Here is a 27,623-nt window from a genome sequence, read left to right as displayed (position 1 = left end):
ATAAATGAAGCTTGATAAACACAATGGAACTGTAACAGAAGACAAATAGATGAAGCATTGTTAGTTCCTGTGTCTGGTTAGTTGTAAACAACCGCATTAACTGATCATTTGTGAAGCTGAAAGCACTATCGTTATCATGGTCTGTACAATGCCACGATGATGAATTAATGAACTGCGTGTAAAACAGTGGCCAGGACTGAAAAAGAAGAATAAAGAGATAAATTTAATGCACAAAATACCCAAATTATGAAAATAAATCTCTCATAATCTGCTACAGATGACAACAGGGATCAATGATCTCAATAGAGAAATATGGAAAGAGAAGGGCCGAGTAATGATTCCAGGAAATAACATACTTACAATTTTTTTCTGCCCACATAAAATCCTTATAAATAGCCTGTCTCAAACCACTTCGTGTTAAAATGTCTACAACAGCCTTTTTAATGTAGGTGGTATAAGGTGTACAATGTTTGGTGAGCAATCCTTTGTTCTCAATACTGATGTGAAAGTGATCGTTCAAGGTCTGTCACAATTTTTTAGTTTTTCAATAGGAAACATTTCGTGTACTTGGATTTTCTACCCAAATCAGAAAAAAAAGAAGAAGCACAAGATAAATTAGATAGGAAATTTCAACAGAAATCACATTCTATTTTCCATAAGCAGGGAGAAGGTTATGAAATGGCACAAGGACATGATGTGTATGGTCTGGAATCTCCAGCCCGGTCAATTCTGGTCAAGTTGGATGGTACTTTTCATCGTTAAATCCGCCGGTTTTGCTAGTCCTACGTAAGCCCACATATAACACCACCTTTGCAACCTGATTTCTAACTGTGGTTATGATACTGGACAAGTTTTGACTTTTTTTTTTGTATAAAAATTAATAAATAAAAAAGTAAAAAATAATGGTAAATAAATTCATTCTTTCATGAAAGTGCTGGTTAAAGTAAAAAAATGAATATTTTTCTTTCCCCTTCAGTGTAAAATTCCTCTTGGTAAATACACAGCTATACAAGATGGGCATCATGTACAAGGTTGTAAATAGAGTAGAAAGCTACCCACTAAGTCTGCTGAGCCTTCAAATTTGAGAATATAAGAAACCTTGAGATTCCCATATTGGATAATAGTAACTACTGAGGTTTAGAAGCGCATGTTCCTTTTTGTTTTGTTTATATTTTGTTTCCTAGTAGAAGATGTAATAAACATCAATACCAGGCTAAATCCTAGGACATCAAAGCAGAGTAATTCAATCGGATACTTCTCCATCATCATCTCCCTCCCCCCCCCCCACACCCCCACCCCCCGAGGAGCATATCAACCGCTGAACAATATCCAAAGTCATCTAAATCTTGAAAAGTAAGCATGACACATACTTTAGTACATCGACGATGAAGTTAATGAGGATAAACCCATGGCACCTGCAGTCGTTGCCTTGGCAACTGGCGATGAGCAATGATGACGCCGCAGCAAAGGGAAGGGAATGATGCGTTACCATGGAAACAGATTATCTGTTAAAGGGAGGCACAGAAAGAGCGAGAGTGCTCATGTGGAGAAGATGTTCTCCTTCACAAGATTCCTTACCTCTGTGGTACCGTAGGAAAGGTTTTCCTAGATCACAAATGAGTTCACGAGAAACAACAATGAGCTCACTTGAGAAAGCAAGAAAATATGTATTACAAAAAAAAAAGAATCATGAGCATGTATAGCAGTGTCCCAATGAATATGCATACAGGTGTATAACACTAAATGTCATCTAACTACATGTTAATTAAGTTTAATAGAAAATGCAAGAATGTAATGACAACCCTGACCTCAAAGACATGGCTACTGATTCCTTTCTCTACTGAAGTCTAAAACATGAATGGAGAAAGCATTGAGGCACCTTCCTCTGTGACGAAAAGACTGAAGTTCTACAAAGTCACCTAGAAGCCAAGGTACCTTGTTCATACTTGTGGAGGCACCTTCTTCCAGGATAACAAGGAAGAAGGTGACTTCCCCATACTCTCCTTGGCTTTCCGTTCTACATGATAATGTGAGATGGGAACTTGTTAAAACTCTACTAGAGGCACCTTGATCAGGACAATAAGGTAGCTTGTTACAACTCACCAGGTGCATTGCTCAGATCAAGAAGATGAGATTCCATCTTCTCAAAACTCACCTGGGCACCTTGTTTGAGATAAAAGGGACCGGCGCATTTGTGTCTTGGCCAGTTTTAGAATGTTGCCTTTTCACTTGCTCATACTCCCAAAAGTGCCTCGGAAATTTTTGAGAAGTCCCCTATGCACATTTTCGTCCTACAGAAGGTGCGTTGACAATTTTCAAAATGTTGCCTTATCGGCAACAAGGCTAAGCTTTTGCACCTAATTCCTTGTAGGGCATATGGATAGCCCATACATTCTCACTGCCACTACTATTGTATACAAAGTATACATAGAATGAGGGGGGAAATGAGGGGGAAATATAAAGAAATTAAAAAAATACAACTACACCCTTTGAGCAAGACTAAAATGTCGCTTCCTGTTCTGTACATCTGCATCATCATTTCCTTGCTACAGATAAATCATCATCTGTCTCACCCGGCTATGACACAAATCTTTATTCCTGAGTCATGTTTAAACAAGGCTGTGTGTATCGAGCCTACTCACTGCCATATATCTAGTTTCACATCTAAATACATCCTAGAATCTCAGACTACACATTATAATCAGATAGCATAATCCCAACCTGCATCCTTCTCTGATCACAGATACGCTTCACGATGTTGATACTACACCCTCAGACGAATAGATGATACAACTCACCTTCTAAACTACCCCAAAGAGAACTGAATAGCCATGCAATAATAGCTGGGTGACTTGCCTGTTCTATCAATATACTGAAATTATACTTCTGAGTATAATAGACATCAAGAGTTAAGAGTGATCCAATTTTATTTGCACCAAAAGTACACGTTGCCCTACAACCCATTAATCGAAATCAATTTTATGATATTGATGATGAAATTATATAGCAGAACTGTAGTAGTGGTTATAACAATACAATCTATAAAGAAAAACATAATGCCTCATGCACCCTTCTGGCGGAGGCATAAAAGCAAAATTTAATTTATGCAGTTTTGCACAAATTGCTCAAATTAGACTTGAAGCTTAGGATTTGGCGGTACACTAGTTTGAATTTCAGTTATTATCATTAGGAGCGATACGATATGATATTACGCCTTTGGATGAATAGAAAATGAACACTGTCAAGCGGACATTCAGTATTAGCGCCAATGAGAAGTTGCCTGCATGAAATGATGCAGAAATTGCCAATAAACTCATAAGTGTTGTATAATATTAACCCTTCATTATTCACCAGATATCCCAGTCATAAGAAGTCAAAGGCACTCATTAACCCATTCAAACATTAGCTCTGAAAAGAGCTGTTATTCACCTATTTTGTGCGAAACCCTGATATCCCCATTTTAATCGACTTTACACCACTTGCCTGGTTTCCGTAGCCAGTGGGTTAAACAGCATGGCATGCGATAATCATGTACATGTATGTTAACCCTTTTTCACTCACAGGTAGATCACTGTGTACAATGGCAATTGCATATTGAGGCAATGAATGGTCCGAGAAGTGATAAAGGGGTATTATGAGGGGGAAAAGGGCCCACCTTTGCATTGTTACATGAAATGTCTACAGCATTATATGTCCCACATCCAGATGCAAACATCGTATGATCATACAACACTCAGTTGTAGTCTGTAGTCAATTCATTCAGTGGGCATCCAGAGATAGGTATGCAGTATAGCGCCCTCAGTGGGAGTGCATGGAACTTCTCGTCTGGTGCATTATAGCCTTCACGTAGTATCATGTGTACATGCTGGCCGTAAGTTGGGCACAAGCATTCTTATGTCATAAGTTAAGCTAACGAAACCATATTTTATGTGATTCAAAGTTGAACCACAGTTTGAACATTTTTGTAACGAGCCTTGAGATGCAAATCACAAAACAGGATATTCACAAAAGAGTACAGAAGTACCATCCTATCTTTATTCTTGCTACCCAAAAAAAAAAAGAAAAGAAAAAAACAACAACTAGAGGACGACTGACAAGAATGATACACAAAGCTGTCTGGAGGGACAATACTTAGAAAGTACCTACGTCATTGTGGTTATGCATAAGATGTAAACACCTGCTGGTTCAAATGCTATTAAAAAAGTTTGGGGTACATTTTGTTGTACACATGCCAAACACCGCAAATTACAAAAACTTGAGAGCAACAAGGTTGACATTGTACAGAGAATAATGCATTGTTTTCTGCAGTCAAGGACGTATCCGGTATTTGCATGCGCGCCACATTCAACGTTTCATAGAAAATGATTGTGATTTCCCCCAATAAAATGTTGGCTCCTACCTCCTGCATGAGTGACTATGTCAATATGAAATACACAATGTGTGCCAGGGCACCACTGCATAATGGCCTTTCCATGATTGAATGCTTCATTACAACTGACTACTTCTGTATATATACATGGTGCCACCGCACCTCCTCATTCTATGAACATAGTGTTTGTTCCTTTGTTCAGGCATAACCAGAAAACGAGGATCACTTCTTTTTACTACCAAAAAGCCACATAACAAAGCAATGGGTTTGTAATGATAGTATCACCAGACACCCAAATCCCAAACTGATCATGAAATAGGAAGGAAGGGTAGGTAATTCCCGACGATTTGTGGTGATCTCTAAATTGACACTAGACAGGATTTCTGCATGACATGGCTGCGCCGATGGCCACTGGTGAACCACGCGACCACACTCATGAAATTAGTCACACCAATGATAGGCAACAGTGATTCAGGATTTATTAACCTGTTGAAGACGAGTTCCAAGAATACTTGGGAAGGTGTCTAAATGGGAAATGCGTGTTACAGCAAAATTAGTCCGTCCTCAATGGGTTAAAGCACTGCACTACAGAACCATGTCTCGGGTGCACACAAAGCAGGAGCTAGAAATCATGAAGACAATTGTACCCTGGCGAGGCCTATTAATAAAAAGCTGTGGGTGTGTGTGTGTGTGTGTGTGTGTGTGTGTGTGTGTGTGTGTGTGTGTGGTTTCTTTTTATTGACATGGCCGACTAATCACCACCCTGCTCCTCAACCAATATTTGAACTTTGAAATCATTCTGTGTCTGTTTGCAAAGAGTAACCTTTGCATTGCCTGCAGCTGTGTACGATTGGACAATGAAACGAATGCAGATTTATCACGAACTGTATGACAGAACAAAGGAAGATCAATGAATTTCTTATGGGAAAAAAAAGGGAAAGACTTTTCTTTCCAACAACATGAGATCATAATTGATCTTCAGATCTATACAGAAACACATACAATAAACACCTGAAGCCACTCAATCACTCTATTTCCACCACACGTTTAAAACATGACATACATAATACATCATGTACCATCTTAACCTAACTTCAGCTACAAATTCTTTATCTTACTTTCCTTTCAGAATCACCCAAACTAAACTTACAGCAACCAAACTTGAATAACAAAAAAGACAAAGAGAGAGAGAGAGAGAAAAGTCACTACCATAAAAACATGTCTACTATGGCAAGCATTCATGATATTCACTACAGGTCCAGAAGCAGGAAAAATAACAATTTAACAGCCTAGGAAAAAAAGCAAGGGTATTTTAAATTTCAATAATGTTTTGTTGCATTGCCCTCGGTAAAAAAACAGGACTGCCTGGGCATCTTTTATGTATTCCTATCAAATAAATGTGGAGATATACAAGCCCAAAGGGTACAATAAATGGCAATACTACATACTGAAATGGGTGGGGGGGGGGGGGGGGTACAGGAAGGGGAGGTGGAAATGGTTGCTGAAGTAGGTAACTCATGATCAAAGCTACTGTATACATTAGGAGGCACACATGCAAACATCTCTTGCTTCAATACATAATTTCCAGAGGGGTTCACATCATTGGAACAATTCAGCAAGGCTAATGAAAAATCAAATAATATGCCATTTCACGAAGTAATAGTAGAGTTGATCTGAATCATCAGAAACCAACCATATATCATGCGTACTGTCAGAGTGGGTACTTACTATTACGTGCAGTGTTTGTATGCCTTGGGCATTCACTACAGTATAAACATTGCCAATGCAGCCTGAACAATTTTCATCATACTAAATGCATGGGTCAAGTCTAACAAGCTTTCTGATAATATTTGATGTTGTTGCATTGCATTCGTTTGTGAAATGTCCAACCACAGACATATAAGGATATAACTCCATGTATGGTCAGCATATGAGGGGGAGGGGTGGGTATTATGGAAAACAGGGTGTGTTGTACAACTGTTGATAATGAATTTTTCATGTGTGTAGTCCTCTGATATTTTGCCATGAAACCTTCACGCTGGACACTCACATGTAAATGAAGTGTACAGAATGTCAAAACAACCACATAGTCCCATATGTTTGCATCTGTGCATGACAATTAGCAGTTGACAATATAACAAAACAACAACAAAAAATGAATGTGGTAAAGCTCCCTACTTGTCAGAGTCTAGCTGTAAGACAGTTCAAGTAGCTTCGAATCTCACCTAATATAAACCATACCTCTACTCAACACTGAGTATGAGTTTCACATGTATCAACTTGAGATAAATACCAAACCATCTAAAGCATACACACAGACAAATTAATGCCTTCAGCTTTGTACTTCAATTCGTGACTGGTATGTGTGGAATGTGAACAGTGTATTCATTGCAATGTGTGGAGAGCATGTTGAGCCATCTGGCCGACATAAATTCTGAAACTGTCACATTGGATGAGTGGAAATGTACACATTGTATGTCACATGGAATGTGGAGACCCACAATGACATCTTTGGGGGAAAATAAGGAGAATCCACTCTCAGAGTGGTGATCAACTTACATCTCCAAACTATGCACAAGAAGAAGGAGAAGAAGAAAAGAAGGGGCATATTACACAGAAAGTTATTAAATACAGATTATTAAGGAGGGGATAACACAAGTGTATGCCAGAAGAAGCAATGAGTTTTTAAGAGGATATAAAACAAAAAGAGGCTTGCTGTCGTAGTTGGATCATCACTAATTGATCTTCTTCCGTCTTCAGGGCTACCAGTACTATTAAGATCTCAGATTTCATCAGGGTGGTAGGTCAACTGTGTAAACATATGCACCGCTCACGTATGCGCGCTTATATGATGGGCTACACAAAATGTGTATCACTCCTAAATACTAAAATTGCATGGTGGTATTAAAGTTTGTTAGTATCCATTCCAGGACAAGGGGTATCAGTACAGTGTAACTGAAGATAGCCAAGAGTCAGGGATGCGAACTACAGTTGTATGTCCACAGCACTGCAGTATTCTGGGGGCTGAAAAAGCATATTTTGGTGAAAAAAAAAATAGTACTTTCACCTTTCCTGCAAATAGACACATGTGCAGCAATACAATGTGGAATTGGGACAAACTTGTTTTCAATAAAAAAAGCTGATAGAACTGCCCCAACTGCGGACTATATTGTGCGGTGGAATTTCTGTGATCCACTGACCTAAAGTGAAAATTAGTAAAGGGGGATACGGGAAGGAAGGAATGATATGTGAGCAAAATAATACTCATCTACAATGTCATTAACATGCAAAATTAACTGACACTGGCCAAACACCAAAAAAGAAGAAGAAGAAAAAAAAAAAGAATAGATAAATAAATGCAATAGCAAGTCAATCTTGTGGAATTTCCACTCTTACTGTACAGGTCTGAATAACTTTCACCAATTGAAAGAAGTACTTATTCACTTATCATAATCTGGCAAAGCTTTCCCCGAAAAGGTTCTGTTTTTTGCACATTTCCCACGACACACAACTAGTAAGAAAACAAAAGCACAAAACTATTGTGCCTGTTACAAGTAAAACTACTATATTTTGATTGGGCAGAAATAGCAATGTGCGAAATTCACCTCAGTAGATTCAAGCACGAAAAATTACTCATGCAAATATTTCAATTTTTTACACATGTCCACAATAAGCGTGCTACCTAGAACTCGTATCACTGGGCAAACTGAAGGATATTACCAGTACTCTGCTACTTATACAACATGTATATGATACTTACATTTTATGGTACTTATTCAACTTGTTTGTCACTTTGCCTATATTTTCTATACTCACATAATCACTATTTATAAATACTAACAAAAATGTGAAATTGAATGGAAGGACACTACGCATTTGACAGTACTAACCTAAGTGACAAGCTACTACGGTACTCTGTAAGTTGTATGCCATGTGGCATGCCACAAAAGTTTCTTTGCCTTTAATAGCTACTTGTATTGATTACTGAGTTGTGCCACATTCGAGACTGTCCCAAACTCTTTTAATGACAGCCAAAACTCAAAGTGGTACGCACATGAGCGGACAAACTTCGTCAGTGCATCTTCTCAGTCCCATGTATATGTATGTATGTATGCATGTCTTCTGACTGACTTCTAAAACTTGTTTGCTTTTCTTGCAAAGACATGTCTTCACTTCACACAGTAACACTAAACGAAATGCTAAAATCAAGGTTATTTGGGGGGGGGGATGTGGGGGTTGGGTGGAAGAACAAGTCAGAATAAGGTGCCACACAAATCAGTAGTGGGACAGATTGCAAAGTGAACAGCGCCATCTGTTACATGATGGGAGGAATATTAGTATGGGGTGAACAGAAGTTGGGTGGCTCGAACGAAAAAGCTAGGAGAGAATTTTGAATTCTTACCTCACTGCCGGTGAGTTTGCCAACGTTGTTGGTGCTGGCAGTGCGGATACTGCAGAGGAAATGGGAAGGAGTGAAAGAATTAAAAAAAAAAATCACCAGTTGTCATGGCAATAAAGTGTAAAAGGCAACAAAACTACTAGCATGGGGGCAAATACCAGTTTCACATCTCCTCGGCCATCTTGACGTTATATTGTGATGAAGTTCTGATTCTGTCAACTCACTTATTTCTCCTCTAGTTTTCATATGTCAACTACACACTATCAGTATTTGACATTTGAATTATCTTGAAACAATGCATATCTTTTCTTTGACAAAAGATCAAAAGATACATTTTTCTCTTAAAACTAGAATTATCACTGAAGGTGATTAATACCCCCGCCCCTAGTGTCGCTTCATAGTATGTGATGTCATGAGGGCAATGACGTTAATACCAAGTTTGTGCACTTGTCGAATTGGAAACAGAATAATTTTAGTTTACTGTACAATTACAGAGTTGACACCGAGTTCCACAAGGTTTGGGTAAAAAGTGTGGTTACCATGGCAATGCATTGTCTGATACAAACACAAGGGATATTTTGCATAACTACACTTAAAGACCATCATACACACCAAACTTGACCTTCATAGCTTGAATGGTTTATTTTGATACAAAAATGAGTGGTTACCATGGCAACACATTTTCCTCAAACTCTTGCAAAACTACACTTCTAGATCATGATACATACTAAATTTGACTTTAATTGCTTGAATGATGGAAAAGTTATTCGATCTGCAAGGTTTTGGTAAAATTGTGATTACCATGGCAACGGTTTGTGTGACAAACACAAAAATTATGCATTCCACATCTATACCTCAGGGCCATAATGCCTACCAAATTTGGTTTCAATTGCTTGAAAACTGTGGAAGAAGTTCACTCCACAGGATTTAAAAAAAAAAACCAACATGCGGTTACTATGGCAACGCACTGTCCAATACAAATACAAAGGACATTTTGCAAAACTGCACTTAAAGAGCATCATACACGCCAAATTTCACCTTCATGGATTGAATGGTTAATTTGATACAAAAATGAGTGGTTACCATGGCAACACATTTTTCTTATATTAACACATTGGTGTCTTGCATAACTACACCTCCCGATCATCATACATACTAAATTTGACCTTAATTGCTTGAATGATGTGGAAGTTATTCAATCCACAAGGTTTTGGTAAAATTATGGTTACCATGGCAACGCTTTGTCCGACAAACACAAAAATTATGTGTTCCACATCTATGCCTCAAGGCCACAATGCCTACCAAATTTGATTTCAATTGCTTCAAAACTGTGGAAGTTGTTCACTCCACAAGATTTCAAAGAAAACATACGGTTACCATGGCAACGCTTTGTCAAGTTCAAACACAACGAGTGTCTTGCATAACTACACCTATAAATCATTATAGATACCAATTTTGGAATTGATTGCTTAAATACTATGGAAGTTATTCAATCCACAAGGTTTTGGTAAAATTATGGTTACCATAGCAACGCATAGTCCGACAAACACAAAAAACATGTCTTGCACATCTATATCTCAATATCATCATTTACCCTAAGTTTCATTTAAACTGCTTCAAAACTGTAGGAGTTCGCGACGCAAGATTTTGCAACAGACCGACCGCCCGCCCGACCAACACCATAGTGATTCCCATATACCCACTTCACACTACGTGTGGCGGGGGCATAATTATAATTAACAGAAAAGTTTTGAGCCAAAATAATGTGGCAGGGGTGTTTCTATGTTGATATATTACACAACCTACCGAGGGGGAAAGATGGGGGTACTGCACCATGGATAATGGTTCATACATACTACAGCTGGTGCCAAACTGTGCACAAGATAAGAGAAAAGATCGTTCCGTTTTATTTTCTGAAGACCCACCCATGTGACATCCATAAGTGGAAGGGGCTTTTCATTCCCATTCACCCCATCCCCCGCCCCTTTTGACTATCACCATGGCAACAGTACTCACCAGGCATACAAGAGGCAGATTAGCCAGATGGCAAAGCTGGCCCAGTTCTCCGCTGTGCCTACTCCCGAACTCTCAGCCGTAGCATTGACTGGCTGGTTGATGATCTGAGCGATGCTGGGGTTGCAGGCTGGGCAAGAACAAGGACAGATAAAACTGGTATTAAAGCAGGTTTTAGGAACGCATCCAAATTCACAGGTAATCTACTGTATATGCCGAATATTTTGTGAGGTTTTTATTTTTCGCGAGTAAGGTGCTATTTGCGAGAATAATGACTCCAATTCCGATATGAATGTGACGTACACATACATATCTCCCTTCAGTACGATACTCCAAGAGCGCAAATTTATGCACTCGCGAAATCGTCGAGAAGTCCAGATTCACAAAGATTTAGACTTGTAATAAATAAATGGTGTATACAGTATTATATGCATCACATGCACATTCTGCACTTCATACCAGCTAGCCACACTAAATAGATTGTTAACTGTCAAACAGAAAGAGACGGACATACAGAAAGACAAACAAAAATGCTGACAGACAAATAAGCTGCGGTCACACTGGCAAAAGATTGCGAAGTTAAAGGTCACTATCTTTAGGATCTCGAAGTTTTGTCAATGTGATCGCAAACTTCCCAAGAAACTTCTCACGAAACTCTTCGCAACACCTCCCGTGAAATGTCATAATCATCCACTACTGTCAAAACTACCACAAATGTCATAACATGTCAACCAAAAATGTCAAAATCTGATTAACCACAAATGTCATAACATGTTGACCACAAATCTCAAAATTTCCAGTTTTACTGCAAATGTCATAATGCGTCTACCACAAATGCCAAAACTCATTGCTTGCATTATAATAATGAACAAGGAAAAGTAGAAATTACGCGGTGCGTAACATATGTCCCCGCCGGAAGTAGCATTTTGTAACAAAATGTGCAATATAGGTAAAAAATCAAGGTCAAAGGTCAAAGAAGTCAAAGGTCAAAATTCTGTGTAGAAGTTTTGAAGCCCTCACCTAGTGCCATCACATAAAGCAAATGGAATCGAAATTGGGTTAGAAATGGCGAAGGAGTAGCATTTTGTAGCCAATGTACAATATAGGTCAAAAATCAAGGTCAAAGGTCAACGAAGACAAAGGTCAAAATTCTGTGTAGAAGTTTTGAAGCCCTCACCTAGTGCTATCACATAAAGCAAACGGAATCGAAATCGGGTTAGAAATGGCGCAGGAGTAGCATTTTGTAGCAAAATGCACAATATAGGTCAAAAATCAAGGTCAAAGGTCAAAGAAGTCAAAGGTCAAAATTCTGTGTAGAAGTTTTGAAGCCCTCAACTAGTGCCATCATATAAAGCAAACGGAATCGAAATCGGGTTAAAAATGGCGAAGGAGTAGCATTTCGTAGCAAAATGTACAATATAGGTCAAAAATCAAGGTCAAAGGTCAAAGAAGTCAAAGGTCAAAATTCTGTGTAGAAGTTTTGAAGCCCTCACCTAGTGCCATCACATAAAGCAAACGGAATCGAAATCGGGTTAGAAATGGCGAAGGAGTAGCATTTTGTAGCAAAATGTACAATATAGGTCAAAAAATCAAGGTCAAAGGTCAAAGAAGTCAAAGGTCAAAATTCTGTGTAGAAGTTTTGAAGCCCTCACCTAGTGCCATCACATAAAGCAAACGGAATCGAAATCGGGTTAGAAATGGCGAAGGAGTAGCATTTTGTAGCAAAATGTACAATATAGGTCAAAGGTCAAGGTCAAAGGTCACGACTGAAATTCTGTGTAGAAGTTTCAAAGCTCCCATGTAGTGCTATCATATAAAGCAAACAGAATCAAAATTGGCTCATAAATGACAGAGAAGTAGCAAATTGAAGATTTTGATCACACACGGACGCACACACGGACACACGGACACACGGACGGACGGACACACGGACGGACACACGGACACACACACCTACGGAGCCCGTTTCATAGTCCCCTGCTCGAACTCGTTCGGCGGGGATAAAAATAGTGAATTATACTATAATTTGATCAATGTTTGTCCATCTGTCTGTTAAATGGGATGAAACTTGGTGGGTGGCTAAAGGTTGATCCCAGAATTACCCGCAAATGTCATAATGCATCAACCACAAATGTCAAAACTCATTGATTGCATTATAATATTTAAAAAAAAACCACAACAAACAAAAAACCCAGAGAATCACACTATAATTTGATCAACGTTTGTTCATCTGTCCATCTGTCTGTCTGTTAAATGGGATGAAACTTGGTGGGTGGAAGTAGGAAGGTGGAAGAATGCATCAACCGCAAATGTCAAAACTTGTTGCTTGCATTTATAATAATGAAAAAAAAAAGAATCATACTATATTATGATCAACATCTGTCTGTTTATCTATCTATAAACTCGCTAGCCAGCTAGTTAGATAGATAGATAGATAGATAGATAGATAGACAGATAGATAGATAGATTAGATAGATGGATGGAAGGATGGATAGATAGATCAGATGGTAGGATGGACGGACGGATGGAAGGATGGAAGGACAGATAGATTAGATAGATAGATAGATGGATGGCTAGATAGATAGACAGATAGAAAGATAGACAGATGGAAAGATAGATAGATTAGATAGATAGATAGATAGATAGGATAGATAGATAGATGAATAGATAGATAGACAGATAGATACAAAGGTAGATGCCAGTATATTGAAAGATATATAGATAGATAGATACCAGTATATAGATAGATAGACACACAGATAGATAGATAGATAGATAGATAGATAGAAAGATAGATACATACATACATAGATAGAGAGAGATTAATAGATAGATATATAGATAGATAGATTGGATGGATAGATTGCAAGAGGGAATTGACAGAGGAATATAAGACACAGACATTCAGCGAGAAGAAACTTACTCTTATCTGGGTTGTTGCTCATGGCAGACCAGGTCAGGTAGACCATGTACAGCGAGATGACCGCAGACTGGAGCAGGCCGGAGCGTGGCATGGCTGGTGGATGGGTCAAAGGTCAAATGCTTGCATTTATTCATAAGCATTTTGTATACTTCATCAGGGCCCCGTTGCAAGAAAGTTGCAATCAATTGCAAATAATTGCTAATTTTGAAACAACCATTCTGATTGGTTAAGGGTCTGCCCTATTAAGAAGACATGCATGCAACAATGATTTTGATTGGCCAGTGACAATCAGTTGCAAGTTGCGTTTAAACGCAAAGTTTCTAGCAACGGGGCCCAGATCTCTTTATCAGTAAAAAAACCCTAACCCCTATCACCCCCCCCCCCCTTCAAAAGAACAGACACTTCATATAGAAAAATCAGCTGTAAATGGTAGATAAATGCTCTAAAGCCTACCTAGTAAATACCGATATAATCTTTTCTATTAAAGACAGGTTTGTCAGACTTCACCGAGTTACAAATGAATGTGATCATCTTTAGTCCTGTGGCTTTCAGTGCCTTTACCAAGCAATCCAGCTCTCAGAGAGCAGAGCAAACAGTTTTCTTTTAACCCATTCCATTCTGAATTCTGAAATGCCCATAGACTTAATACTCAAGCCACCAGGTTCCCATACGGAACAGGTTAATAACAACTATGAACCCCAAAATACACACATTACATAAGTTGACCAATCTATTGCACCTACAGCCTACATGTCGTTGAAAAAAAGCAAGTGAGGGAAACTTCAGAAATCCGAGTGAACTTTGACCTCCGATTCCATTTTGCCTGTCAGGTGGCAGAAAGATACTTTTCTTTCCTTTTCTTTGCTGCTTCCCTCTCTTCTTTTCCTTGATTCTTTGGTTGCCTTTTTTATTCCAAGTTAGGAAGGTTGTCTTTATGCACAGCCACCTTATACACAAGATTTAACAGTACAGTTGAACCTCTCTTATCCGGCCTCCCTTTATCCGGATCTCTCTATTATACGGAAGCAATCTCGTCGTGATTTTTTTTTTTCATAATTACGGGAGGAAAGGGGGATTCCCAACTCCTTGAGATCTCCTACACAAACACAATAAATTACATATACTTGATACATTTCTTAATAATTATTTAGGTAAATCATCCCAAGAATTTATAAAAGAAAATGATTTCATTCTTGCAAACACGAACCTCTATTTTGGGGTCTGTTACTGAGTGTAACAATGAAAAGGTTGCAGTATACACATTACTACATGTGGTACTACAATGGGCTACATCAGTACAGGCTACATCAGTACATGTGTATGTATATGTACATGTATAAAGCATTGAGTCTCCCGTATCTGGCCAAATCCCTTATCCGGATGAGCCCCGGTCCCGACTTGTCCGGATACGAGAGGTTCCACTGTATCTTCTGGAAAGACTAACTTGTAGAAGAGAAAGGGGGAGGCATCATATTCTACTGGTACATTGGGGGGGGGGGGGGATAGGGATGAAAGACTCACCATCCTGGACTTTGGGCAGCACTGAAATGATGGACACGACGATGCAGAGGATGAGGGCGAAGCTGATGAAGAACTTGTGGAGCGAGCACTGTCCCTGTTTGGGGTAGAGGAGATTGATTGTATAATTCTGAGTGGCTTATCTGTTCTCATTTAACGCATAGGAAGGCATGAAGCAACAATAACCAAAAAAAAAAAAAAAAGAAGTCATTTGGCTGGTGAAATATTCTTGTGTTATGATGGTGGTGAATTATTTGTTTTATGTTTGTTTGTTTTTTAATTCTCTACCATGTATTTTTGCACAGTTGTCGTTTAACCACTGAATTTTCTTCCGGTTATTTAAAATTTTCTCTTTATTTGTTTCTTTCCTTATCTATTTCAATGGACACAATACTTGATTTTGAACAATGCATGTCTCACAGGCATAAAGAAATGAAAAAAAAAAAAAATCTGCAGAAAATTTTCATTAGATCATAAGAGAACATGTACATGCAACTTGGAAAATTGTCATTCCATTAGAAGTTTTGTCTTTTATGGTAATGTGCCCCGTCAAAACATGATTCACATGTACACAATGCACATAAAACACACAAACACATAAACATACACAACAGCAGAACAATGACAGATAATTAAAAACAAAAATTGCTTTTGCTATGGTACATGTTGTTATTCCCCAATGTTCACACATTCACAAACACAAATGCATGCCAGCTGGGGGACAAGGTAATTATGACCCAATTTCTGTTAAAGATCTAAAGATGTTAGATTTATCTCATTCTGATCTCTGGGTCATACAAGTGAATGTCAGAAGCCTCACCCCTGAGCCAATGTAGTAGACGTAGAAGAGAACTATGCCAGTGAGTGCCACCAGGTACATAAAAACGGTGGATGACATCAGAGCTATAATGGTAAAGACAAAACAATAGAAGACAAAGAGAGTGAGAACTTCCTCATTATCATAAATGTCCTGTTTGAATGTTACAATTTGAAAGGCATTGGAGGACAGTATTCACAAATGTAGTACTGTAAAACGAGGAAAGTTCGCGTGCATTTTAATTTCGCAAATTTCGCGAGAGCCAAGATTTGCGAAATTATAATGTACACAAAAGTTCTTGTCTACACTATATGCATTGAATTGCAAGGTAGCTCGCAAAAATTTCATGCCACAAAAAAGGCCGTCGGCTCCAATTCGCGAAAATTTCATACCGGGAAAATATTGTGTTTTACAGAAATTAGTTTTCAGAAAGCACAGACTTTTATCTGGGGTATGAATACATTGTGCACAGCAGGCCAGTCCAGCACAATATTTCAGTTCATGAATGTTCTTTTCCCAAGTGACTAAGCTGTTCCTTATTCCCAGACAACAAAAACCCCAAAATAAATCTTATCGCTTGTGGGATTTGCGATTGGATGGGACCAAAGGGGAAGTTCTTCCCAAACAAATAAGTGGATTCAGGAAAAGCAGAACTGAAAGATGGAGTAAAATTTGTTATGATGATGCAAACATTTGAAAGGGAATGGCACAGTTGTGGGCTAAAGGATATGTCATACTGGTGAGCAATACAACTAAACAGACAAGAAAAGACAGTACTACACACCTATCTCAAAGAGTGATGTATACTGAAGCACCTAGACAAATCTGAATTAGAGAAATATCTTGACAGCTTGAATTCAGTGTCATGATAATAAATCATGTTTACATAGGAAAAACTGCACTAAAATCACATACTGAAGATATGATTTCAAAGCTTCATAATCAATTGGGAATGCTTTTTTCTTCCATAAAAATATAATTGAAGCAATTAGTAATGACTGTTATTTTAATTCAATACAGAAAGCAAACTTGTCAACCTCTCACCTTATAATAGGTGAAGGGAACCATAAAAGACTACAAATGTCGCTACAGAGACTGGTTATACCCCCGCCAAACAACATTTCATAAGCTTTGGTCAAAAAACTGAGGAAGTAGTTAAATCCGCAAGATCTTTCCTTGATCTTCTGCCATTAATATGCCGTTACCATGGCAACGTACTTTCGGGTACTGTCAAAAAATGCGTCTTGCACATCAACAACCAAAGACACACATCTGTACCAAGTTTCATGGAAATTGGGCAAAAACTGAGGAAGTAGTTTGCAACACAAAATTTTCCATCATTTTGGCTCATATGTGAGCTGTTACCATGGCAACATACTTTTTGTCACTGTCAAGAAATGTGTCATGCTGACCTATATCCTAAGACAAACATTCAATATGAATTCCATGAGAATTGGAAGAACACTGATGAAGCAGTTTTGCCATGAAGCATTTTGCCCTATATTTTACCAATAACATGCCGTTACCATGGCAACGCACTTTTTGCCACTGCGGAAATATGTGTCTTGCACATTAACATATTCAGATGAACATCTGTACCTAATTTCATAAAAATTGATCAAAAACTGTGGGAGGAGTTCGCGACGCAAGATTTGTACCCATTTTGCCCATAATATGCCGTTACCATGGCAACGTACTTTTGGGTACTGTCAAAAAATACGTCTTGCACATCTACAACCCAAGGCACACATCTGTGCCAAGTTTTATGGGAATCGGTAAAACTGAGGAAGTAGTTCACGACGCAAGATTTGCAATGGACCGACCGCCCGACCGTCCGCTGATTCCTATATACCCCCTTCAAACTTCGTTTGGCGGGGGTATAAAAATATAATAGTTGTTTCTGGGATTTGAACCGGTGACTTTTGGGTATTTGTTCTGACTAGAAGGGACACTTACCACAGTACCAGCCCTTGTTCTCGCTTTCCTCCATGCGACCGACCCAGTTCTCGTTCCAGGAGTGGGCAAAGTCAACCAGGAGCACCAGCTGGATAATGATGAAGGCGAAGGCTCCAACCATGCCGAAGTACATGAATACTGTCGGGTGCACAGAGCAGCAAAATCGCAATTACAACCCCTTAAGTCAATCTTTTTGAAATGTTTCATTCAAAATGATGCTCATGGGTTTTCACACGAACAAAGGAATAATGAGATTCTTGGCTATGCAAATAAAGATACTGCTAAAATTTGAGAGAAGACTTTGAAAACACTATCCTAAAACTTGGTATAAATGGGTAGTTTTTCAAACGTACAAAGAAAGGAGAATCTGATGTGTATGTGGAACTAGATTCCACTGTCAAAGAAATACAAAAAATTAATCAACTCTGGCCAGTAAACTGAAGAGTAGCATTCAAGACAACTCTCTCACAAAAGACAGTGCAAAAACATAATTCTTCAAGTGTTTGGACTGGAATCGGAATGAAAGTTATGATGGACAGGTCACTACTTTCTTCGCACTCAAAACCACCTCCCCTTTAACCCCCAATGAAATTGAAAAAAACAAACAAGGAAAAGTAGAAATTACGCGGTGCGTAATATATGTCCCCGCCGGAAGTAGCATTTTGTAACAAAATGTGCAATATAGGTAAAAAATCAAGGTCAAAGGTCAAAATTCTGTGTAGAAGTTTTGAAGCCCTCACCTAGTGCCATCACATAAAACAAATGGAATCGAAATTGGGTTAGAAATGGTGAAGGAGTAGCATTTTGTAGCCAATGTACAATATAGGTCAAAAATCAAGGTCAAAGGTCAAAGAAGACAAAGGACAAAATTCTGTGTACAAGTTTTGAAGCCCTCACCTAGTGCTATCACATAAAGCAAACGGAATCGAAATCGGGTTAGAAATGGCGAAGGAGTAGCATTTTGTAGCAAAATGCACAATATAGGTCAAAAATCAAGGTCAAAGGTCAAAGAAGTCAAAGGTCAAAATTCTGTGTAGAAGTTTTGAAGCCCTCACCTAGTGCCATCACATAAAGCAAACGGAATCGAAATCGGGTTAGAAATGGCGAAGGAGTAGCATTTTGTAGCAAAATGTACAATATAGGTCAAAGGTCAAGGTCAAAGGTCACGACTGAAATTCTGTGTAGAAGTTTCAAAGCTCCCATGTAGTGCTATCATATAAAGCAAACAGAATCAAAATTGGCTCATAAATGACAGAGAAGTAGCAAATTGAAGATTTTGATCACACACGGACGCACACACGGACGCACACACGGACACACGGACGTACGGACGGACGGACGGACGGACACACGGACACACGGACACACACACGTACGGAGCCCGTTTCATAGTCCCCTGCACGAACTCGTTCGGCGGGGACAAAAAGCAAGGGAAAATATTGGATAGATGAATTTGTGTTATCGAGGAAATGACACCAAAGTCAGGACTGACGAGCACCCTATAACTTGGGCAAACTATCTGCGATGATTCATCCAAACATAGCCTGAAGAGAAGATACATCTGTGCATCCCTAATTATAATCCATGCTTCCATCTGCTTTTTGTTTATTGTTCATCAAAATGTATCAATGTAATATAAAACATGAAATGCTCGTGTGTATTTTGATTTTGAGGATTTGCCAGAGCCAAGATTTGCGAAATTAAACTGCAGGTGAAAGTTCTTGCCAACACCATGCATTGAATGTCACTGGCAATTTGCGAAAATTTCATGCCGCGAAAAAGGCCATCAGCTCCATTTTATGAAAATTTCATGCTGCGAATATTTTGCGTTTTACAGTAACGCAAAGTATCCATACATCTAAATAAAATATGCTAGAACAGTCCACCCAGTCATGAGTGCAAGACTCATGCACTGCATAAGTGGTCATCAAATCAAACCAAATCAAATTAAATCAAATGATGAGAGAGACACAGTTGAGTTACCTTGCTCAAAAGCTCCACCTGGAATAAAGAAGCCGGCCACACAGAGACCCACCATCACGAGGAACTTGAAAAACCAGAATCTGGGTAGAAATCACGATTTGAGACACAAGCTGATATTGTAGATGCACATGAAACAGATCACTAAACAGCAAGCAAGAGCTGACAAATTGCAGTTCTACACTAACGCATACTCACATCAATCATGTTCACATGTTGTTTGGATAGTTTAAATTCTGTAATTACCACAAGTACGTAAATCTGGTATGGGATCAAAATCTACATATGAGGGAAGTTCAAAACTGTTGTTGTGTTTTAAAGAAAGAAGAGAGAAAAATTGGGGCCCTGTTAATGAGCGTTAAAGTGATACTGGATAGAATCGAATGCTGAAGAGAGAGTAAAAGGCCAAAACGCTACACAAATGAGAGTGAATTTCTCAAATATGCTGGGTTATTCCATCTGACAAACCCTTTGATGCAGGAACACAAACTACAGCAACAATAAAAACATAGCTATTACCTGTATAGCCATTTGGCAAAAACCTCCAATGTTACATTATTGTGTAGTTCCCTTGCCCTGTAAAATCCCTCCCCACCTTTTTTTTTTTTTTTTTGGGGGGGGGGTGGGGGTTGGGTTCGTTAATCCTTACCCGTTCTGGATTGGCGCTCGTGGATCTCTGCTATTCTTGACTTGAATCATGATCAGCCCCATGAGGAAGAAGAACGACGCCACACCGAAGCTGACGCGGTAAACGGAGCGGTAGCCGGTCAGTTTTGCGCAAACCTCAGCCGGGATGAGCTGGTCGACCCCGTACGCACTTTTGCACAACAAGGGAGACTGCCGTGCGGAAGGAGAAAAATGAGGGGTAACAGATAAGTGCATCTTGTACATGTGGTCTAGAGGTGGTGAACTTGGGGTTGTCAACGACAGGAATTGCTAGATCCCCATTTATTCGTCAGTGCGAACTGTATTCTACACTACAATAGCACGTATGCATCTTGAGCACTCCGCAGAGTGAATTTGGTGCAAAAGTTTTACTATTTATTACAAAATTTTACAGTTGTGCGTGATTCTCTTGACCCATTCTATAATATAATATGAATTGTCTGAGTAACAGACAGCTATTTTTCCGGTCCTTGTTTTGTTTCCTTTCTTTTTTCCATTTTTTGCAGCATCCACATGTAGATGTGCACCCTGAAAAACTTTTCATAGGAAAACTTCTCCAGTTGATGAGTTTGTCTCCATGAGCATCACAAACAAAGGTGTGTGCCCACCAGGTGAGCTAGCAGTGCGATAGTGGCTCTATGACAAATCAAATACCACGCTGCAGTGACCTACCTGTTTCAGGGCATCGTCGACCTGTGGGAGGAGGAATACAGCGGACGTTATGGCTCCGACCAGCAGGAAGAGGCCGTACACGATCCTGGTCGAGGTCGAGTTCTTGCAGGACGGGCATGCCGAGCAGCAGCAGGAACAGGCTGCCGACGTGACGCAGCACGCCAACTACATCATGGTAGGAGATCGGAGAAGCAGAAGACGATGGGATGACAGAGGGACATTCAAAAAAAAACAAAATGAAAGGAATTAGAGTACAGAACAGCATCATCTCTGAAAGAAAATTTTACCATCTCCTAAACTGCCATAAATGGTATAGTTGCGGTTGAGAAAGCAAAGGCCTTCAGGTTTCCTATATCTTTTGATGATGATTTTTTTTTTTTAGACAATGAGAAACCTCTTATCAAATGTGAAAGAACATACAATATTGGATACCGGTAGGTCTACTTCTAAGACAAATTCTGAGTTTATTTGATGAATATTGGTTTTGAAATAGCCGAGATATCCAAACAAAGCAATCTTAACCCGCAGAGGATGAATCAGAGTCCCTAGTAAAGGCCTACTCGGGCAAGTGTCTATGCCCTGGAAAATGCATGTTGTAGCAAAGATCAGCCCGTCCTCAACAGGTTAATAAAAGATGGAACCCACCTTTTATCATGATCGCTTTACTTGACTTTGTTGGTAAACCATCTCAGCCATGTCACAACCGATTTTCATCAAATAAACTTTGAATTCTTCTTGAGTTTTTAAAAATTGCATCGTCATGATCGTATGCCTTCTAACATTTGATTTTGTTAAAAGGGTTTCTAACATTAGGTATAGACCCTCTATCGTGCAAAGTAGCGATTACAAAGCTGACTCCTTATTTCAACCAATTGATATCTATGTTACAATTTATGTAAAGCAAGTGGCCCTTGATTCGACAGGGTTCCATGAATAGACCACTCTTACAAATAAAAATTCACTGAAAATCATGAATAAAAAATGGCGCATATCAAGTGCGAAATTCAAACTATGCAACTACCTCCACACGTGTTCCGAAGAGCACAACATGCAACAGTAAGCCGCGTCGCCGGACCCCGAAAATTATTGTCGCAACCCTCCCAGGTCAACTCGCATTTTAGCAGTTCAACGGGTAAGTAAACGGGTAAGTAAAGTTGCATACAGTAGCAACACATATAGACTCGCTTCATTCCAAGTTTTGAAGTTACTACGTGTAGTCCGTTTATCTGCATTGAATCTGTGCAGCGTGTACACCTACAGCCATGATGGCAGCAGTTTCTGAGATAAGTATTTACGCGATATTTATATTTTGCATGCCACTCGTGCCAGAATTTGCGGTATCACCGTGGTTCGATAACAATGTGTTGTGTATGCGTTGAATCTCTCGCACAGCATGGTCATGGAGTACATCATACATGGAGTACCGCGCTTTCGTAGTGCAATGTGCTATGTAGACGTGTACAGTTTCACCCGCGCATGGCACGCGCCCCAATACATTCACATAGGGCTAGCGCATGGCGCGGTATGTCGCGAATGTCGAACCACGGACACCCGGTGACGAATAGTCACAGGTGTTCGAACGATTGTTGTAGCGCAAGCGTTCGGATCATGCACGCTATTTTGCCTCCGCAATTTACATGATTTAGGATGTCAAACATTGGGTCACTTGCTTTACTAACGTTATAATCTAACGTTAGACTTAGACACAGTGTTATTATCACAATAACAGTTAGATTCTAACTGTTACTAGTTTGTACTACTAGTGTTAGAGAGTGTTTTCTTGTACCTTGTAGTCTTGTAGAAATGTGAGAAACCATCCCTTCTCGGGCCTTCCAAACTAATATCATCGTACCCATAGTGTCATACATTGTCATTAATACATCATTTGTATGTTGCTGTACAATTTATATGTTCAGTTTTAAACACAGTGTTAGTTCTGATTTGTACTGCACTGCCTTCAAATTGTACTGTCCGTTCTCAACTCAGCCCAGTAATAGGACAGTATTACACACAACAGTCATGACAGTCTGACACTAGTCACTCCAGTGACCCAGTGTTGTTTACTGCGGGAGTGCTGCGCAATCCAATTGCTTTACTTGTACGATACTACACAATACATACATGACTGTACTGTTACTGAGTATACACTTGATGCATTATCGTTAACCAACTCACCGCTCCAAGTCCACAACACATTTTCTCGCGGCGAAATCCTCAACTCCTGCGTTGAAAGGCCACTTATTCGATTCTTTGATATCTCAAGAAAATGATGATAATGATTTACGTCTTTATTTCTTGATAAAATGGACAAACAAAAGGTGATGAAAGTATAGTGACTGTAGCAACTTCGTAACACAAATGACGGCTGATGTTGTTTTGTCATATCCTACTTAGACTCACTTCGAGTCGTTTTAAAGATTATGGAATATTCTCTATGAAACAATGAGCTGAGCCAGTTTAGCGCTTTGGAAAAGAAGAAAGATTATTAAAAAAAAAAATCCCAATGTTTTTTTTTATTTTTTATTTTCTTATCTCTCTCCTTTTAAGGAGATTACAGTTTGATGTGTAATAATCAAAGCTATTCACGCTTCTGATGATAAATATGTTGAATCTCTCTGTTTTTCTGTACCATGCTCAGGCTGATCTGACGAAAAAGCTATAAAAAGAACTGTAACTAGTAATGCCAGAAAGCTGCGCACAACCCGCACAATACTGCCAACAGAGGGCGACACAGGCAATGCGATTTTCTTTTCTTTTCTTTTTTCCTTTTTTTTTGTTTTACTTTTTGAGCTTCATCAAATGGATTTCAGTTCAGTTCAATCCAATTACAATTTAAATTTCAATTTATTTTTAAAAAATTCACAGTCACAATATTCTACAAATCCGGCAGGGGGAACATACAAAACTGAAACAAGCTTTTGTTGCATAGAATGTTGTTAGGGACCTTCGAGAATACTAAGTCTTTTTTTTTTTTTTATGCAGCAACATATAATCGTTTAGAAAGAGCAAGAGCAGCAGTGGACCAAGGAGTGAGTAAATTAAATTCCAATTCAATTTCAATTTCATTTCAATTTATTTCACACTTCTTGTATATCAATATATTACATCAAAAATAACAGCACAAGTTCTTTTACCTTGTCAATAATTACACAAAAATTACATACATGTTAATAATAGTAATTAAAATGATTACTGGTCAAAAATCAAAATGGGGTTGTACAAAGAGAAGTATGATGGGACCGACATGAAAGCAAGCTTGTTTGGCTGTAAGCCCCGGATAATCAGTGTTCGTGCAAGAGAAACGGAGAACGGATACAAGTGCAGACTAGGTGATTTAATGACATTGTGATAGACTCAAGATTATGTGACTACTGACAACAATATTTATTGTCTCTTGCTTTCAAAATATTAAGGCAATGTAATGATTTGCCTCTTATTTCATATGGAGAAAACTTATTATAATGAAATATCATAATTAAGGGTATCAAAGGCTTTGTTAAAGCTGTATGAGTGAATTTGTCACCGGATTGAGCTATTGTGTTATTATTATTATTATTATTTCGTTTTATTTATACAGGGTGGCCCCGTCAGTAATCAAGTATTGTTTTCCAGAGGGCCCTGTAAACACATACATACAAGGTAACAATCACAAAAAATAACATTAACATAACACAATAGGTCTACATCATACAGATTAGAACTGTTCATAAAAATGAGAAAATAAGGAATGAGACTAAATGTATCAATTTGCAACCAGGATGAAAAAAAAAATACTGACTGGGTTTCTAAAAAGAAATGAACCTTCTATATATAATAAATATGGGAATATAATATGTATCAAAATATACGTGCCTGAAAAAGTACACAACCATTGAATTCTGTTTCTATCAGTACAAAATCAATAACTATTATCTATACTAATCTCTTATTTCACTTTTACATTATCATATTATATACCTCAAAATTCTCCATTCATTTCTTATAACAAAATTCAGTTATAAACAACATCAATCATCTTACAATATTCAACAACATAATATTTGCTTCTTCTACCCCCAGTGTTGCCCCATAATATGTGACGTCATGAAGGCAATGACGTCAACACCATGTCTGTCCACTTGTCGAAACAAAAACAAAATAACCCTGATTTACTGCACAACCACAGAGCTGACACTGATTTCCACTGAGTTCCACAAGGTTTGTTGGAAATGGCATGGGGGCATGTGTTTCTTTCGAAAACTAAACTGAGATTCGTAATGTATTGTTGTTGATTTTTTTTTCAAGAAAATATTAAGAGGTGAAATCTGTTGCCATGGGGCTGGTCTTTGCTGTTATGTCCATAGATGAATGCGCGTAATGTGCGTGTATTGAAGCCGACTGTTAAAATAATGAAGCTAAGGTAGAATAGTAGTAGAAGCAGTAAAATGACAGCAGTAGTATAGCAGTTTAGAAGTAGGACGTATTACTACTATAATAATAATGATAACAATAATGACGATGATGATGATAAAATAATAATAATGATTATGTAAGTAATGATAACTCTAAATGTTTCCATAGTTTGAACAATTTCTTGTTAATCCTGAAAGACAAATCGTCTCTGAGCTATAAAAAAGAGTATCCATAGACTTGTTCACATGATTTATTAGAGTTGGAAGAGGCATAAATTTAAAGGTTTATGATAAAATCTATAATATGGTATTATAGTTGCTCATCGAATTCTGCTTTATGGCATGTTGTTGATAAAAATCAGGCTTAAGAAGGCACAGACTTTGATATACTGTACTAAAACCCTATATTATATTTTTGGAACCCACATCCTACAAGCTTTGCTTTTTAGTGGGTTCCTCATATTACACGTTAATTATATGTCCTCATACATTTGTGCATTATTGGTTGAAACTGACCATTGTGTGAAAAAACATTTCTGCTTCAAATCAAATGGAATATAAAACTTGTACGAAATGTGGAATATGGAACATGAATAAAAAAAAAAGTTACTGAATCTTTAGTGTACACCAAATTATACAAATCTGTTTAAATAAGGGTAACAAAAAAAAAAATGAAAATCCAGTAGGTTGATCCTGGCATGGCCTCACAAGAATTATGTCCGCTTGTATACATTTTTAAGAATAAATCTCATGTTCTCACAATCCTGAAGAAAGTACATCCATTTGCCTGGATCAGATGTGTATTATAACATGTATAATATCTATAGATCTAGGGCCTCTCTATCTATATTATGTTTATATCTATATCTGGATAGATATACATTGAATAATCTATGCATATGTACCACAAAAGTTATGAATACATATAAAGTTTGTTCGCAAAAACCCGATAAGTCCATTTTTGAAGATTTTGAAGTACGGTCTCTGTCATAAAGTACAAAAAATACCTTTTAAATAATACATTGGTCACTACATATAAAGATACATTTTTGATATTATGGTCAAAAGAAGAAAACAATTCTTATTATTCTCTTTATTTTTCTTGACCTTTAATCGCAAATATCTCCATTTGGAAAATATGGACTTATCGGTTTTTGCGAACAAACTCTTCATATATATATATATATATATATATATATATATATATATTATATCAAATGTGTGTGTGTGTGTGTGTGTGTGTGTGTGTGTGTGTGTGTTTGTGTGATAATTACCTAATGGCATAAAATAAAAAGCTTCATGCTCCCGGAGAAGCACATGTGGAAACAAAACACCAAACAGGTTAGTCATCTTTATTAGCGATGAAGCAGACACACACACACACACACACACACACACACACACATCATAGTTGCTATCACTATATAATACGCATGTGTACCAATAGTCTCTACGTTTATGCTTTGGTCATAGTTGCTGAATTCTTGACAAAAAGAATGATTTGTGGATTTTTTTTTTCTTCTCCTGAAGGAGAGCGTACAGACAAGGGGACAGGGCCCATTACCTCCAGTGACCTCCAGCGACCTTGTTACAAACCGACAAACTTTGATTCCATGAGATCAATGACCGTATACATTTCATGGGCATGATTCATTTGATCGACTCAACTGTTGAGCACATCCTGTATTATGACCACTGATCTGTATTTCAAACCTTGATTGCTCCGTTTGTTTAAAGGGATAGTACAGTATTGGTGGAGATGAGAATTGGGCTTTTAACTTTTTGCGAGATACCAAGAAAACTTATAATATAGTACAGAGCATACCATTTTAAGAGGAATTCAAAGTTTATTTGATGAAAATCGGGTGTGGAATGAATGAAACATCCAAAAACAAAGTGAAACAAAGCGATCGTAATAA

At 38.2% G+C, this 27,623-nt stretch overlaps 1 protein-coding gene across 1 annotated transcript in view; it reads right to left on the bottom strand.

Moving 5' to 3' along the window:
• The window catches only part of LOC139729107 (serine incorporator 3-like), a 32,116-nt gene extending 8,425 nt beyond the window's left edge, over nucleotides 1-23,691 (bottom strand). Inside the window, exons 1-10 of the mRNA XM_071640034.1 lie at nucleotides 23,489-23,691; nucleotides 21,314-21,478; nucleotides 20,625-20,812; nucleotides 19,979-20,058; nucleotides 17,996-18,133; nucleotides 16,043-16,125; nucleotides 15,226-15,319; nucleotides 13,705-13,797; nucleotides 10,785-10,911; nucleotides 8,772-8,820 (exon numbers count right to left, since the gene is read on the bottom strand). Coding sequence (XP_071496135.1) covers nucleotides 8,772-8,820; nucleotides 10,785-10,911; nucleotides 13,705-13,797; nucleotides 15,226-15,319; nucleotides 16,043-16,125; nucleotides 17,996-18,133; nucleotides 19,979-20,058; nucleotides 20,625-20,812; nucleotides 21,314-21,478; nucleotides 23,489-23,509 — 1,038 coding nt within the window. The 5' untranslated portion in view covers nucleotides 23,510-23,691. The remainder of the gene's footprint in view (nucleotides 1-8,771; nucleotides 8,821-10,784; nucleotides 10,912-13,704; nucleotides 13,798-15,225; nucleotides 15,320-16,042; nucleotides 16,126-17,995; nucleotides 18,134-19,978; nucleotides 20,059-20,624; nucleotides 20,813-21,313; nucleotides 21,479-23,488) is intronic.
• Nucleotides 23,692-27,623: the final 3,932 nt, after the last annotated feature.

The sequence above is a fragment of the Diadema antillarum genome, unplaced genomic scaffold (assembly GCF_040938485.1).
Source record: "Diadema antillarum isolate AM-2024a unplaced genomic scaffold, OU_Dant_1.0 seq00000217_RagTag, whole genome shotgun sequence".
Classification (NCBI taxonomy): domain Eukaryota; kingdom Metazoa; phylum Echinodermata; class Echinoidea; order Diadematoida; family Diadematidae; genus Diadema; species Diadema antillarum.
Note: the sequence above shows the minus strand (reverse complement) of the source record. Positions and strands in the feature narration are given on the sequence as shown.